This window comes from Urtica dioica, chromosome 8, assembly GCF_054948205.1.
Source record: "Urtica dioica subsp. dioica isolate 48M chromosome 8, U.dioica_male_clone48M_v1_H2, whole genome shotgun sequence".
NCBI lineage: Eukaryota > Viridiplantae > Streptophyta > Magnoliopsida > Rosales > Urticaceae > Urtica > Urtica dioica.
The window spans coordinates 2,533,930-2,548,807 of NC_142763.1; the positions used below are offsets into that span (position 1 = coordinate 2,533,930).

Genomic DNA, 14,878 nt, shown 5'->3' on the forward strand with positions numbered 1-14,878 from the left:
AATAATTCCCATAGTTTTTCAATCAACACACGCAATCCTAAAACGCAAAGATGTGAGAGAAAAAAAAAAGTATAAAAAATGCATGATGTTCTTTTAAAATAAAATAAAAAATAGTTCAATCAAAGTCTAGGCTTTTTGTTGGAGCTAGAAGTTCCGGGGGAGAGATCATCATCTTTGTTCTCCAATTCTTGGTCGATACAATTAAGCTCGGAGAGCTTGTAAACTTGGCTAACGGTGAGTTGGTGTTGCATTCCTCTTGAATTTACAAATCGCGTGTCTTGAACATAGAACGCTTTAGTGATAGCTTCTCTCACCTTGAATATTGGTTTCAAGGAATCTTATTGTGTACCCTGTTTTAGCAAATGTGATTTAGTTTTGTAAATTATTCAAAATAATTTAGATAAGCAATACACATATCCATTTATTGATTAACCTGCTCCAAAATTTTGGATATTTGTGAAGCCTTGCATGAAAAGATCTTTTCAGCAGTATAACCAAAGCACGTAGCTTCGAATTTCTCTGAGCCATCCGTCAAAATGAACTGAATCCTTAACCTACAAAGTACTTACACGCATGTGAGAGATATTGTTTCAAATTTTGAGCTCAACGATTAAAAAATTCTATGCATAGCACATACCACGGCACAACTTTGCTCTTTTCAGTTCCACAATTTTTGCATGTGAAACGTTTATTGATCGGGAAGTTGGTTCCTTTCTTGCAATTCGAACATGCATTGTAGTAGAAACGTTGTCCATAATTTACGACCGACGCCGTCGCTTTGACCCAATAATTTCCAGATTTATTCTCCTACTCAAGTTTGAACTTTTAGACAATGAAAATTTTAATTTCACAAATAGAACGTAATAGTTTTCTTTCATACCTTCATCTTGGTATTTATGAATTCAGCAAGTAGCTGTAAATCTTTTTCTTTGGGTGGTGGTATAGGTTGCGTCGTTGGGTTCTTTTTTTGTTCTTTTGCCAACTTTTTTAGAGTTGATGCATTTTCCATATTCCTAGATTTTGGAAAAAAAAAAGGTTAGTGTTAGCAAAAAAAATTAAGACCCACAAGTTGAAGTCACATGAAACAACATGCATGTATATACCACAGAGAAAGAGTTTTGGCAATGGAGAATTTAGGGTCGATATAAATTGTGCTCGATCCTTTTGTCGACAAGACGATGCCACCTAGGGAAAAAAAATTATTCAGCGATAATTCGCCATATGATATTAGAAATAGTTCCAAACAATTATTGAGTAACCATTATTAACAATCCTCAACAAATAGTATAGATTTCTATAAATTCACCCTAATCGTAATTATTACTTGTGTAAAACGTGTGTGTACATATATATATAGATCGGTTTTGTGTGGAAATAGCAATTAGCACTAAGTAGTATTTTTATTAGCTACCATATTTTTATTATTATTTTTTTTATAATAATAGCCGCTGAAACTTGTTTTGAATCTTGTTCATGCCTTAATCCAATCTGTTGTGGCACATACTCAACAACTATTTGTATGCCGTAAATCTCTAATCTACGTAAGGTATATTATAATTTTTTTACGTCATACACATATGGATTTGCGAGCTATTCAAAATAGATCAAGTAATGGAACTAATTTAAATTATTTAAAACCAATAAGTTATAATGGAGTAAAGTTTATCTTTCCAGTCAAAAATAGATACTTCGGATTACAGCTTTGTGTACATATACAAGTGCCTCTTTTATGTGGCTATGTAAAATATATATATATATATATATATATTTATATGTATATGTATTATTAATTATATATCTTAAATAAAATAATTAATTATTAACATTTTTATCCAACAATATAGTTAAAATAAAATTAAAAAGGCCCTGGTTATACTACTCAAAATCAAACTGGAGAAATATTATCTATCAAAATCCAGAATCTCGAGGTTAAGAGAAAATTACAAGATGGGTAGACAAAAAAAGAAACACTCACTTTTCCACAGATATATTGCTAAAATGACGATCCCAAAAACTAAACATTAGGTTACCAAAAACACAGGAAAAAAGATAGTTTTTAAAACATAAATTTAGTTGTAAATCTACATTTTTTTACGTACAAAACAAAAGGTTACCAAATTCTATGTGTGTTATTGGTGAAAATCTACATATTTTTACGTACAACAAGGAAAGACTGTGAAATTTTAGTAATTAAAGCATAAGCATAAGAAAATCTACTATTCTGTAAGGTTTAGTTAAACAGCCTAAGAAATTTAAGTATTTTATAAACGATAAAATATAATTCTAGTATGGCTAAAAATTTGAGTAATTAAAGCATAAGAAAAAAAAAAGATTTACCTTGATAGTTTTTGGCTTTCAAATTTATTCCTGCAATTACCGGCCTGGTTTTCTTCATAGCTGAAATTAGGTTCGCTTCGTTTGTTGCAAAATTATCCCACAACGCTAATTTGATTACTTCAAAGCTGAGAGGAAAAATAAGTGTTAAAAAAAATTAATGAGTAAGGAGTACCCATGAGAATTGCAAAGAAAGACGAACCTTTGATCGATCAATGTTAACTGCCAGAAATCTACGTTGTTTTTTAGATCTTGTTTCGAAATGTGAACGACGACTCCTAAGACGTCTGCCAAAAAATATGTTATGAAGATAAAATAAGAAATAATACAAAGTTAGACATCATTTTGAATATGTATGAGACAATTTGTTAATTTTATAATGCGCACTCAAATCGGTTTCTGTATCGACGAAAGTCTTGCACAAGTCGAGCGAAGTGTGTGTTCCACGTAATTTGAACGCAGGTTTTTCTTCATCCACCGTCGCATTTGAAACACTATATGTTTTCCCTAACTCTAGAGTGTCTTGGAGAGTCTCGACGTCGTTGTTGAATATTGTCGCCCGTATCTTCTTGTTTGCCTATTAAAAAAGAATTGTTTAAAATGGTAAAAGTTATTAAAAAAAAAAACGTTGTTTTTTGAAAACACTAACCTTCGAATCAACTGGCTCCGGTGTCTCTATTTTTCTTCGGACTTTGTTTTTTAACGACTGTTAATTTCGATGTCCATTGGCGGTCGCTGGGATTTAATTCTGGGATTAGTTTTTCGACGACTTCGTTTCCCTCTTCGCTGTTTGAACCACCGGAAAACGACGACGAACTCCGGAAATTAAGAAAAGAAAGTGTCATGCACATTTTTTTTTTGAGTTCTATTTTTTTTATCTCGTTCTACTCATCGTTTTATAGAAAGAAAATATTTGTGTGCGGTGGAGAGAACTTTTCATAACCATTATTTTAAAAATATTACACTACAAAAACACTACTGGATGTGTAAATTTCTATTAGCAACGAAACCAAAACAGAGGAAAAAATCAGTGGGAGTGATGAACAAGCTTTACCTGGATGATGATGATGTTGAAGAAGAAGACATGTTCGATTTTGGCGGATGATGTTTCCCCGGGTGAGTAATTTTGAATTTTGTTTGAAAGGTGTGTTTCTCTTCTTTATATACTATCGAAAAAACGTGTTCATTGAGGGGATGCATCAATAACTGCTTTTCAGTTCCAAATATAACTGCTAGACAGTTACGTTTATTGCTTATTCGGTTTAAATTCGAAATGGGTAAATTGCCCGTGTTAGTTATTTCTGTGTTAGTTATTTCTTTCCACTACTGTTAGAAGACGCTCACCTCCCCAGCATCCAAGTCTCCGGTTATTACTTCAACTGTTTTAAGCTCACTTTCAGGTATGTAATCTGAGGGTTTTAAATTTACATTCTTGCCACTGTGTTTTTGGCTGGAGAAGATTACCAGCGAGTAATGAGAATCGTCAGTAGATGTAGTGCCCACAATGTGTTTGATGTTTTGCTTGTCTGAGAATAAATATGTTTTATGATCCTCAATTACTTTATGTTTCTGATCTTATATAATGAAAATAGTAGGACCAGTTGTTGTAATTACTTCCAATTAATTACTTTTCTGGCTTGCCTAAAGTAAGTTACCAGTTGGTCACAGACGTATAACGTTCCACATGAGAAGGTTTTGAAAAAAAGGTGCGTGCTTCATTATTTTTCAGCCACCAATGGTCAAACGGGAGCTTTTCTCTAAGTTTCCAATGACTTTGTTAAGCAGTAACACCACTGTTATCCTCTCCGTTCTAACCTCGTTTGCGATCCTCACCGAGTCTTTTTATTGAACCTTCCTATCTACACCACACCTGCCCAAACGTGTACTGCTCCAATCTCCTCAGTCTTCCCTTCAACCTCTCCTCGGAAGCAAGCCGAGGAAATGAGACGCAACGAAAAGATGTCTAGTCGAGGCCGATTTGGTGCTGTGGTACGACGAGTGCGTGTTGCGATTCTCGGACCGCTTGTTCTTCGAAACGGTGAGCTACAGACCCGGAGTGTTCCTGCTAATGGGCGAGGAAGTGAAAGTGAACGCAAAGGAGGATTTTCGAAAGCGGCTCGAGAAACTGATGGACGAGTCTTTGAGTGAAGTCGAGAATTCGGCCAAGCGTTTCCTGATCAAAGAGATCGAATTCACCGATTTTGAGACCATATACAGCCTCATGCAGTGCACTCCGGATCTTTCGGGTGGTGATTGTACGGCGTGCCTCGCTGAGGCTATCGAACGTCTGTCGATATGTTGCGCAGGCTCTCTGGGTGGTGGAGTTTTGTTACCCAGCTGTGCCGTTAGGTATCACTTTCACCTGTTTTACGAGAACGACACTAATTGCTCCGCTGATGTACTTGAACTACCGCCGCCGCCGTGGCCCACAGGTCAGTAGAACAACGAAAAGGTTATCTTTAAAGGCTTATTAATTGAGTCAAACAAAGTTCTAGATTGTGTTTTGAAGTTGTGAAATTTTTTGTGAGAAAAAGCAGTAATTTTTTTCAAGATTTTATTCAAGTACAATTAAGGTAGATTTAAACAAATAAAAATTCTTAGGTTTGGTTTTCAACTTCGTCAGAGTCTTCATCTTTCTGAAAATAAAACAAACTCATTTTTTTTTTCCTTTTCATTTGCTTGAGCTGAAGCAAATCGAATGTGATCGCTTCTGAGAATAAAGTTTTCTTGAATGGTGCCCTGTTTCATGAATTTGATTTTATCTCCGTGGCAGGAATAACTGTATGGAAAGCCGGTGATTGTGGCGGATAGAGAGATGGTGGAAGAAAAGGCCGACGAGATTCTTTCAACCGCTCATACATCTAACGTCGCTTTCCTCATCGTTGGCGATGGTTTTGGAGCCACGACTCACACGGATCTCGTAGTGCGAGCGAGGAAACTGGGAATCAAAGTGAAAGTGGTTCACAACGTGTCAGTGATCGATGCCGTCGCGGACTGCGGATTGGAACAATACAGCTACGGCCAGATTGTCTCGATCCCGTTCTTCACTGAATCTTGGAGACCCGATTCTTACTACGAGAAGATTCAGCAGAATCGCAATATCAGCCTTCATACTCTTTGGTTGCTAGATATCCGGGTGAAAGAGGCGGCTATGGAAGCGTTATGACTTAAAAAACCAGCGGTTACGACTTTAAACCTAAAAAAAATTGGTTTGCATAAGGATGCTGACATGGCATGTTTTAATTGGATAAACCCTTATGAACAGTGTTTTTGCATTTACGCTTATTATATTTTAATAGATATATATATATATATATATATATATATATATATATATAATGTAGTTATGTGTGTTTGCTTATTGTTTTTTCTGATTATGTTCAATTTTAGACGGTTATTATAATGATTATTATAGTCATATATTTATCAAGCAGTTGTTGTATCAATTAATTTTGTAATGGTCGTTAAAGATCCACGACATGTCGTTTGTCTCTAATCGGTGGAACAAAAGGAAAGGAATACCTGAAATCAATAGAGTCCTTTTCTTAAAAGATCGATAATAAAGCAAAACCGCAAAAGGAAATGTCTCTGAGACTGAGAATCAATCTCTCTCCGAAATTCATCTTCAAGACCCGAATCTCGACGACGCTGGTCGGAAGCAGAGCCAAAGACCAAATCAGATGCTCATCGGAGTCCCGCGCCGCAGAGTCGGTGGCGGTGAAGTTGAGCAGAGAAGTGGCAAAGAGGAGAGCCGTTTTGGCGCAGAGCCGCGAGGCCGTGGAGAAGAGCCGGGACATCCTCTTCGGAGAGCTCTGTCTTTACCTTTCCATGGAGACCAACGAGGTCAGCACTAAGTGGAAAGTTATGGAAGAAGAGGAAAAGTGGGTTTTGGTCAGAGGGTTTGTTTCTGATTGGGCTCTTAACTTTCATCCATTGTCTGTGAAGTCTGTCAAGGACTTGGTCGACGAAAAGCTTTTGGGTCATCAACCAAATAGCGATTCCAAAGAGGATTCTCCATCTTCTTCTTCTTCAACTTTGTTCCCCAATTTGAATGAATTCATGGGGTTGGAACATTATGATGATTAGTCTGTAAAAGATAGGTTTTTTTTTTCTCTTTCGTTTTTTGTTGTTTCTTGTTAGCAGCATTGTCATGGTTTTTGCGTTGTTTAAATCATGAACTGACAGTCCTAATGCCAAAGCAGATATGATATATGTATTTCTTTGCCTTAAGGAATGTGATTGCCTTGTGCAAGGATCTGGACAACCGGAAGACATGTCCTGAATCGCGTTTGTTGGGTCTGTTTGATAGTCTGTGTTCCTCGAGTTCTGTTTTTGTTGAGTTAAAACTGCCTTGGCTGAATAGGAATTGTAATCTAAGAGCCCAAAATTTTATGTAAGTGGGCAAAAACTCTCTTATTTTGGATGCTTCTCCACCAGGGATCTTCTTCCCATGGTTATTGAAGCCGTTTGATTTTAATGAAACAAACTTTTGACACCAAAAAAAAAATTATGACTAGATAAAACAAGGCTTAAAAGAAGAGAGAAATTAATTATTCACATTATCATCAAATGGGTTTTTTTTTTTAATTTTAGACATTGATACTTAGAAAGAATGCTTCTTCTGTACATAATCACAAAAGAGACCAAGAAGCATGAGAGAGAGAGGAGAGAGAGAGAGAGAGATTTTTGTTTCTTTCTGTAATTCAGAAATGAAGCATTCTGCATTGAGAAACAGAAGCCTCAGCCGGGCAATACGGGCACTTAAACGCTCTGGAGCTGCTTTTAGAGAGCTTCATGATGGAGTGTTTGCATAGAACGTGAAGGCACGGCAAGAGCATCGGAGGATTGTCGTCGCTGGACTGGTCTCTGCTCACGGGACACACAAACACCGAGTGGAACTGAAATTCCCGTCCCAGCTCCATCGGAACCGGAAGCTGCTTCATCTCCTGCCATTCCTGCTTCTTCGCGGCCATCACGTTCGCGAGCTTCAACAGAGTCGGCAAACCCTCGAACCCGGCGGCCAAGGCCACGCTCAACGGGCTGTGCTTGGACTGCCCGAGAAGGCTGCAGAATTGCTGGGCTATCTCCTCGGCCGATCTCTCCCACCACGCCGACGAGGTTAGGTCCGAGTAAGGCGAGGTTTCAAGCCTCCCACGATAGGCGAGGCAGCCCATAAGCTTCATGATCTCGTCCTTGTAGAGGTACGCGAACGGAGCGAGGTACGTCTTCGCGTAGCCAAGTGCGTCGGATTGGCTTCCCTTCTGCAAGATCTCCATGTACTGCAGGCTGTGGAGCTTCAGCTCGAGGGTCGACCCGTTTCGCTTGAGCTTTTCTCGGTTTGAGTAGACCCATCTCAGAGCGAGGTCGAGGTTCCTGACCTTCATGGCCTCGAGTATCTCGTGCATTTCCAAGAACTGGAGCTTCAGAGACTCCGGTTCGGAATCTCCTCCGGCCTCGTTTCTCAGGCTGTCACCGAGATCGAAACAGCCTTGCTGGTCAAAATGGTTTGCGACGATTTCATTCACTATTTTGTGATCGAAGTCTACGTTTCGGTACGCTTTGGATATGTCGGGGTTCAAGGTTCTCTCGAGGACTTTCGGGTATTTGCTTAGGCTTACGTTTAGTTCCTTCTGTGAGCTCTCAAACTCCTGGACCGCAGCAAGTGCGTTGAGGTTGTTTTTAAGCTCCATAAGAATCGATTTTTGATCTACAGGCGAGATCATGTCGCCGGGTGCCATAATTTTTCCTAGCGCCTGTTCGATTTCATGGCCAACTTGATCAATTACTTCATGAGATTTTGAAGATGATAGCTTTTGCTTCTTAACCACCCTATCAAATGCATCTTTGATAGTGTTCAATTCCATTTTTCAGATGAACGATGATCTCCTGCAATTAAGATACTTAAATTAGTATTTTTTTTTTACTTAAATTAGTATATTCATCAATATCATGGAGAGAGAGAGAGAGAGAGAGAGAGAGAGAGAGAGGAATATGTTTTTAGAAGGCACACCATTAAAAGCAACAAACTTTCAAGGGGAAGGATGAAAATTCCAAAAAAACAAGAGAGAGCATATTTGGAAGGCAATCTAATGAAGCAAAGAACTTTGAGAAAAACAAATTTTCTAATCGTGAGAATAAGCTGTTTTTAACGTGACATCAAGTAATTGAAAATTTTAGGAGCTTGAAAGGTATTAAAATGCTGCAGTAAACAAGAGAACGGTTTTATTTAAAAAAAAATGATACATAAGCAATGGAAGAAGGCTCAGAACAAAAAACTATTCAAGTAAACACATGCTTCAACGATCATTAACAATTCCACCAATCCGATAACCCAAAAACCCTAAACCCAAAGCACCATATATGAAATCAAATTTGGCAACTTAAGCCTTCTTAACTATTCTTACTCCATGTCCGTGTCTATTTGAGGCAAAGAAGTTTTCGGACCAAAGTCCATTTAGCACACAAGTTATCTTGATCTTCAATATAGCACAAAGAAAGTTCAAGCTTTATGCCATTTCCTACTTTTTTTCCCATCAATGAAAATTATTTGTTTTATCTTAGCCTGAAGGGATAGCTTCAATACAACAGATTACGACATATTTTATGTGAGACCAGATTGGAATGTTAAACTTCGGAATGTTTGATTAAATGAAATGTCAGGAAACCATGTCTATTATCTGTACTTTCCACTCTGTGGCAAGGATAATTAAACAACCAGAGCGATACAATCATAGAACACGCGATTCTCAAAACGATCAACAAAGAATTGACAGAACAAATAGTTTTAAGGTGTCAACCTAGTTGATACGTATCGGAAGTATCCAAGAACAAAACACAACTGAAATGCTCAACCAAAGAATCCACAATGCACATCAACTATGTCGAATGCATTCTATTCATCGACGATTTCAACCTAACACAGATGTGCTGATAATCTTGACCTTAGTGATTCCCACTCTTAGAATAATCTTGTTTACATACATCTACCAAGAACTCACATCAATATCTCAACTGCGTTGACACCTACTGAGATTTAATAGGTGTCAAAATAGCTGGGATGTGTTGATGACAAACAATTCTCAAATCAATTCTCAAAGAGCCCATAATTTAACAAGAAGTTCCAACCATAATGGCATCCATTAAAACACATAGATAGTTAGTCACTGTCCTGAGTCAACTCTATAGAAATCCCATCTAAGACTCTTGCTTAATCCATGAATAACATTAGCGAAACACACTTAAGCATCAGAATAATAGGCAATAACACACCGACAAAGACAAGAGATTATTCAATCAGAGACCATTAATTACCTTCATTTCTTAATAATTTCCTGCGCAAAACCTGCTTTGATCTATAGGACCAGTTAACATGTAGCATTAACAAGAACTACTTTCACTTGTTGAACGGAGCAAATAATAATAATAAAAAATTGGCATCGACAAACACGAAAAATAAAAAAATGAATTGATTTCGAACACACTCAAGGAAACATAAAACAGAAAGAAAACATTATCAAGCCCAATACAGATTCAAAACAACAAATTCGAAAAGAACGAAAAAGTTTATGCCTCTAATTCAGCAAACGATACGAACCTCTTTTGATCAGTCCAAACACAGCTCTCCGGAATAAAAAGCGAGAGAGAACGATGGCGATTAGCCGCACCAGATCACCGAAAATGAAAATGAAAATTGGAATGCTTCGGAGAAATCGATATCTGGTAGAGAAGCTCTGTGTCGTGTTGTGTGTCCACTTTGTGGCGTAAAGAGGGAAGTTAAATCATATGAATGACGATGACGACCTTGCTTGAGGATTTTCGCTTTTCTCTGTTGACTGAATTGCCCTTTACTTATTTCTTTTATAACGTTTATACCTTTCCCCCTCTTTTCTTGATTTTCATTTATATACTTTCTCTCCTTTACTTGTCTTGATTTCAGTTACTGAATTGTAAACTTAAAAAGACTGCCAAGCCAATTATGAATTTATGATTGACAAATGTGCAAAAAAATTAAATGTACACCGTTCTCTGAAAAATACTCTTCTTTAGGCAAAATTGGAAACACTCGTTATCAATAATCAAGTAGAATAATATCCTACGTTTTTTTTACGGTAAAAGGCATTGCTTCTCGTTGAAATTCCAGTGCCTTTCTAGATTAAGAAAAAAGCTACTCGTAATCGACATATAGCTTTATACATGATGATAATGATATATTTGGAAGCATATATATCACGCATTAGTATAGTAATATCTTCAAACACAAAAAAAAAAAAAAAAAAATAATAATAATAATAATAAATAAATTAGAGTCTATATTCATGTTTTGCTGTCTAGAAAGATGCCATGACTCTTGTCACATCTCATACCAACTCTTCTCACATTAAATAATTCAGAAATCTTCCAATGAAGCCATCATTAACATTCTTTAATATGCATCTCCTAATAATGCAATAATCCAGAACTTGAACAATAATAAAATGAGTATAAAAAATCAATGATAGGAATCATTGTTTATTTCATTATGTTGACATCTTCAGTAATAAAATAAAAAACGAATCAATAAGTTATTGATACAAAATTTCTCTCTAATACAACACAATTGAGGGCACAACGTTTCCGGAATATAAGAATATGAGGTAAAAATATGTATTGAAAATTAAGATGGCAGATTGTATTTCAATCCCCCCCAAAAAATGGCGTTAGAGCTTTACTTCTTTTGGCTTTGTTTGACCTTCGATCGAATCTTCTCTTCCAACACGGACGTTTCCGTGTGAAGATCAAACATTCTGTTCAGAGCCCTTGTGTTCTCCAGAATCTCGCTCATACAACGACCATCATCGCGACCGTCGCTTCTGAGATGTTCCATCGGACCGCGGAGGAGTTTGTTCACGATTCCCATGCTCAGATCGTGGATCGCTTGCTTTTCCTTCTTCGACACATTATCGCCGAGTTTCGAAAGGCACTTCTCCATTTCGGCAGCTCGGATTCTCTCGACATAAGCCCTGAACTTCTTGATGGTCGGAACGGCCTCTTGAGAGTCTTTCCACGCTTCGTATTTATTCAGTTCCTCGGCGATGATCGATTGGGATGCAAGAGCTTTTTGCCGTCTGTCTTCCATGTTGGCCAACACGACTTCCTTGAGATCGTCCACGTCGAAAACTCGCGCGGTTTCAAGATCGGAGACCGACGATTCGACGTTCCTCGGGACGGAAATGTCGATAAAAACTCGGCTTCCGATTCCCGGGAGCTTCTGTACTTGTTCTTTGTAGAACAGTGGGGTTTCTGAGGTCGCACAAGTGAATATGATATCTGCTTCGGAGGCGCAAGTCAGAAGATCCGAAAAGGGTTTGTAGACGATCTCGGTATTTTCAAACTCTTCTTTGATCGAAGCGACTACCTCCTCGGTTCTGTTCACGACCACCATTTTTTCGCACCCTTTCGCTACCAAGTGTTTGATCACAAGCTTTCCCATTTTTCCGGCTCCGACCACCAACACTCTCGAGTCCGCGTACGAGGGTTCGTCGATCTTCATTAGGGCTAGCTCCACCGCGGCTGAGCTCACCGAAACCGACCCTGAGGAGATATTCGTCTCGGTCCGGACCCGCTTGCCAACGGTGATCGCGTGCTTAAACAACCCTCCGATCCTCCTACCGAAACCAGAGACTCCCTGTCCGATCTTCACGACTTGTTTGACCTGAGCAAGAATCTGACCCTCTCCTAGGACAAGAGAGTCAAGCCCAGAAGCCACTTCAAACAGGTGATGCGATGCGTCTTTGTCGTAGAGCAAAACTCGGTGCTCGCAAAGCTCAGAGACCGAAACTCCACTCGTCTGCCCATATAAGATTCAACACTAGGCTAAGTCGCTTTGAAACCTCTACGAGGACAATAAATAAATAAAGCGAAAACACACCTTTGACATCCATTCAGTCACTTCTTTGACTCCGCGCTTCTGAGATAGTGCCTCGACGTATATTTCCATACGGTTACAAGTACTAAGAACAGCAGCTTCCTCGATGTGGTTCAGAGCACAGAGCTCTCTAATGGCTTGAGGCCATTGAGCTTCTGGGATACTGAATTTCTCTCGTAACTCGACCGGGGCTGTGTGAACGTTGAGACCTATCACGATTATGCTGCTCCGTTCTTTTGTATACCCTGGCATAAAAGAAAAAAACTCGATTAAATTAGGCCGACATTACTCGAAGAATAACTTTTGGGGTAACAGCTATTCCAACTTCCAGTATCTCAGACTTGTCTATGAGATCCAAGAACTGTATATGGAAAATTCGAATTCGAGACACATGAAAACTCAACCAAAACCAGAACTTGTTCACAATAAACAGCTATCGAGCGAACATGCACTAAAATAGCGGAAGGAAACTTTTACAAGTACTAAAATGGTTTTAAAGAAAAATCGAGCGAACACAAAACGAAAACGAGATTTCACTTCCTTAAGCATTTAAACGAATCAGACGGATCACTGTATATAACAAACATCTTCATTGAGATTAGACTCAGTAATTCTAATGACATTACAAACTAAAGAGCAAAAAAATTCTATATATGATTATTTTTAAAATCTGACTTTTCGGTACATTATCAAACAGACTTTCCTTCACTTCCAAGCAAATTATATCCGGAAATTAAAAAAATCGAAAAAAAACTCACTATCGGAAGAGGAGGTTTTGAGCATCTCGAGAGCGGAGAGACCGAAAGCCGATGAATCGACGCCGTTGTCGCCGCCGTTCGGGAGCGAGCTATCCGAATCGATCGAACACCTAGGGTTTTTCGAAAAAAATCGTCTTCTCGGACAGACCAAACCCTCGACTCTGAACGGCTTGGTCGCGAATCGAATTTGGGAGGACCGCGAGGCCGCGCCGGAGGAAGACGACGTGGACGGCTCGGCGACCTGGCACGGAACACCTCTCGCGATCGCCGCCGCCATTGGAGGAGCTTGAAGAAGCGAGCAACAAAGAGAGAGAGAGATAGCTGTGCAAGTTTGACGATTTCTGATCAAATTCAAAGAAGGTTGGTGATATTTGTCTGTGAAGGATTTGAGTTATATGTATGTGTATGGGAAATCGGTGCGTGCGTACTGCGAAACGGTTGACCAAATACCGAATCCTTTAGCGAAAAGTCAGCTATCGTGGTCTCCACACGCTTTTTTTTTTTTTTTTTTTTTTTGTCCGCATGAGATAAAGATAGAAGAAAACTTTGGGGTTGTTTGGTTATGGGCCGTTTGGTTTAGTTTTCTAAACTCGTTTTCTGTTTTTAAATTCTGTTTTCTGATTCTAATTTTAAATTTAAAAAACAGATTTAGAATTACGTTTCAGAATATTTTAAATGTTGTTTGGTTATGTTTTCCATTCAATTGTATAGAGATAAAATAGAAAACAACTTTTTATTGTTTTCTGTTTTCTAAACAAATTTCAAAGAAAACAAAAACATGATTCTAAATCTGTTTTCTGAATTTATAACCAAACAAGTTTTCTAAAACTGTTTTCTAGAATTTAGAATCAGAAAACAGAAAACGGTTTTGGAAAAGTTAACCAAACAGCCCCTTAACTTTTCCAAATTCGTTTTCTGTTTTCTGATTCTAAATTCTAGAAAACAGTTTTATAAAATCTGTTTGGTTATAAATTCAGAAAACAGATTTAGAATCATGTTTCTGTTTTCTTTGAAATTTGTTTAGAAAACAGAAAATAATGAAAAGTTGTTTTCTATTTTATCTCTATACAATTGAATGGAAAACATAAACAAACAACATTTAAAATATTCTGAAACGTAATTCTAAATCTGTTTTTTAAATTTAAAAATTAGAATCAGAAAACAGAATTTGAAAACAGAAAACGAGTTTAGAAAACTAAACCAAACGGCCCCTTTATCTTTTTTTATCGTAAATAATCTATCACTTGGGTAATAAATTAATAATGCGCTTGCTAAAATAAACTTACCATGGATAGAAATTTTGTCGAATCCGTGTAACTAACGTTCGAGTAGTTTGATAAGTAAATAATCCACGAATATATTGACGAGTATTAAAAACTAACAAGTACAAAAAATAAAATCGCCTGCATACATTTATATCTATTAAATACATAGATATCAAAACATATATTCAATTCATTACATTATTAGAAACGATGAATATTAATAATAATACGCTATACTATAATAATTAATTATATACTTATTTTGTGTTGTTTCATTTAAAGTTGATGATATTGAAAATAAACAACAAGGTTATGATGAAAAATATCTTGATGAGCATGTTGCAAACTCCATAATAACCAAATATACCGCGAATAAGTTAGAAGAAAATGTTGTTTGTTACGTAAAAGATTTACCAGCAGTTAACTATCGATGATTGTGGGAACCTCAAACTTTGAGTATAACAATACAAATTAATGAGAATGAAATTAAAATCTTCATTATTTCAAACCGATTTTTTTAGCACAACGCTTAAAGTTAAGACAAAATTAAGCAAGTCCTAAAAAAAATGATATCATCAATATCTCGAAACATCATGATACCTTCGTTTTGAAAGAAA

General features: G+C 37.4%; 4 protein-coding genes and 2 pseudogenes across 5 annotated transcripts; 3 read left to right on the top strand and 3 right to left on the bottom strand.

The window, feature by feature from the left end:
* Nucleotides 1–119: 119 nt before the first annotated feature.
* On the bottom strand, nucleotides 120–4,020 carry LOC149387208 (replication protein A 70 kDa DNA-binding subunit D-like). Its single transcript, XM_089621735.1, has 10 exons — nucleotides 4,005–4,020; nucleotides 3,679–3,860; nucleotides 2,722–2,911; nucleotides 2,537–2,621; nucleotides 2,338–2,462; nucleotides 1,104–1,185; nucleotides 881–1,013; nucleotides 638–807; nucleotides 434–554; nucleotides 120–314 (listed from the first exon to the last, which is right to left on the bottom strand). Exons 1-10 carry the CDS (start codon nucleotides 4,018–4,020, stop codon nucleotides 120–122), a joined length of 1,299 nt encoding a protein of 432 aa, XP_089477861.1.
* Nucleotides 4,021–4,298: 278 nt separating this feature from the next.
* Nucleotides 4,299–5,185, top strand: LOC149387209 (cysteine-rich receptor-like protein kinase 25). The gene is made up of 2 exons (XM_089624138.1): nucleotides 4,299–4,766; nucleotides 5,108–5,185. The coding sequence occupies exons 1-2, from the start codon at nucleotides 4,403–4,405 to the stop codon at nucleotides 5,143–5,145; spliced, it is 402 nt and encodes a 133-aa protein (XP_089480264.1). The 5' UTR covers nucleotides 4,299–4,402; the 3' UTR covers nucleotides 5,146–5,185.
* Nucleotides 5,150–5,500, top strand: LOC149387210 (putative diphthine methyl ester synthase pseudogene; annotated as a pseudogene).
* Nucleotides 5,501–5,916: 416 nt separating this feature from the next.
* Nucleotides 5,917–6,420, top strand: LOC149387211 (uncharacterized). The gene has a single exon (XM_089621740.1). It carries the CDS (start codon nucleotides 5,917–5,919, stop codon nucleotides 6,418–6,420), a length of 504 nt encoding a protein of 167 aa, XP_089477866.1.
* Nucleotides 6,421–6,834: 414 nt separating this feature from the next.
* Nucleotides 6,835–10,160, bottom strand: LOC149387212 (protein RMD5 homolog pseudogene; annotated as a pseudogene). Its single transcript, XR_016300802.1, has 2 exons — nucleotides 9,929–10,160; nucleotides 6,835–8,220 (listed from the first exon to the last, which is right to left on the bottom strand). The product of XR_016300802.1 is annotated as a protein RMD5 homolog pseudogene (transcript).
* Nucleotides 10,161–10,826: 666 nt separating this feature from the next.
* On the bottom strand, nucleotides 10,827–13,369 carry LOC149387213 (glutamyl-tRNA reductase 2, chloroplastic-like). The gene is made up of 3 exons (XM_089624490.1): nucleotides 12,997–13,369; nucleotides 12,242–12,483; nucleotides 10,827–12,160 (listed from the first exon to the last, which is right to left on the bottom strand). Exons 1-3 carry the CDS (start codon nucleotides 13,271–13,273, stop codon nucleotides 11,039–11,041), a joined length of 1,641 nt encoding a protein of 546 aa, XP_089480616.1. The 5' UTR covers nucleotides 13,274–13,369; the 3' UTR covers nucleotides 10,827–11,038.
* Nucleotides 13,370–14,878: the final 1,509 nt, after the last annotated feature.

Bases quoted from the DNA above. Each gene is read 5' to 3' on its own strand.
- LOC149387208 (XM_089621735.1), bottom strand. The intron at 555-637 runs GTATGTGCTATG...AGTACTTTGTAG, and splicing joins AAGAGCAAAGTTGTGCCGTG to GTTAAGGATTCAGTTCATTT. The intron at 315-433 runs GTTAATCAATAA...CCAATATTCAAG, and splicing joins TATCCAAAATTTTGGAGCAG to GTGAGAGAAGCTATCACTAA.
- LOC149387209 (XM_089624138.1), top strand. From the start codon at position 4,403: ATGGGCGAGGAAGTGAAAGTGAACGCAAAGGAGGATTTTCGAAAGCGG. The intron at 4,767-5,107 runs GTCAGTAGAACA...TCTCCGTGGCAG, and splicing joins GCCGCCGCCGTGGCCCACAG to GAATAACTGTATGGAAAGCC.
- LOC149387211 (XM_089621740.1), top strand. From the start codon at position 5,917: ATGTCTCTGAGACTGAGAATCAATCTCTCTCCGAAATTCATCTTCAAG.
- LOC149387213 (XM_089624490.1), bottom strand. From the start codon at position 13,273: ATGGCGGCGGCGATCGCGAGAGGTGTTCCGTGCCAGGTCGCCGAGCCG. The intron at 12,484-12,996 runs GTGAGTTTTTTT...CTTTTATGCCAG, and splicing joins CAAAACCTCCTCTTCCGATA to GGTATACAAAAGAACGGAGC. The intron at 12,161-12,241 runs GTGTGTTTTCGC...TTATATGGGCAG, and splicing joins TGACTGAATGGATGTCAAAG to ACGAGTGGAGTTTCGGTCTC.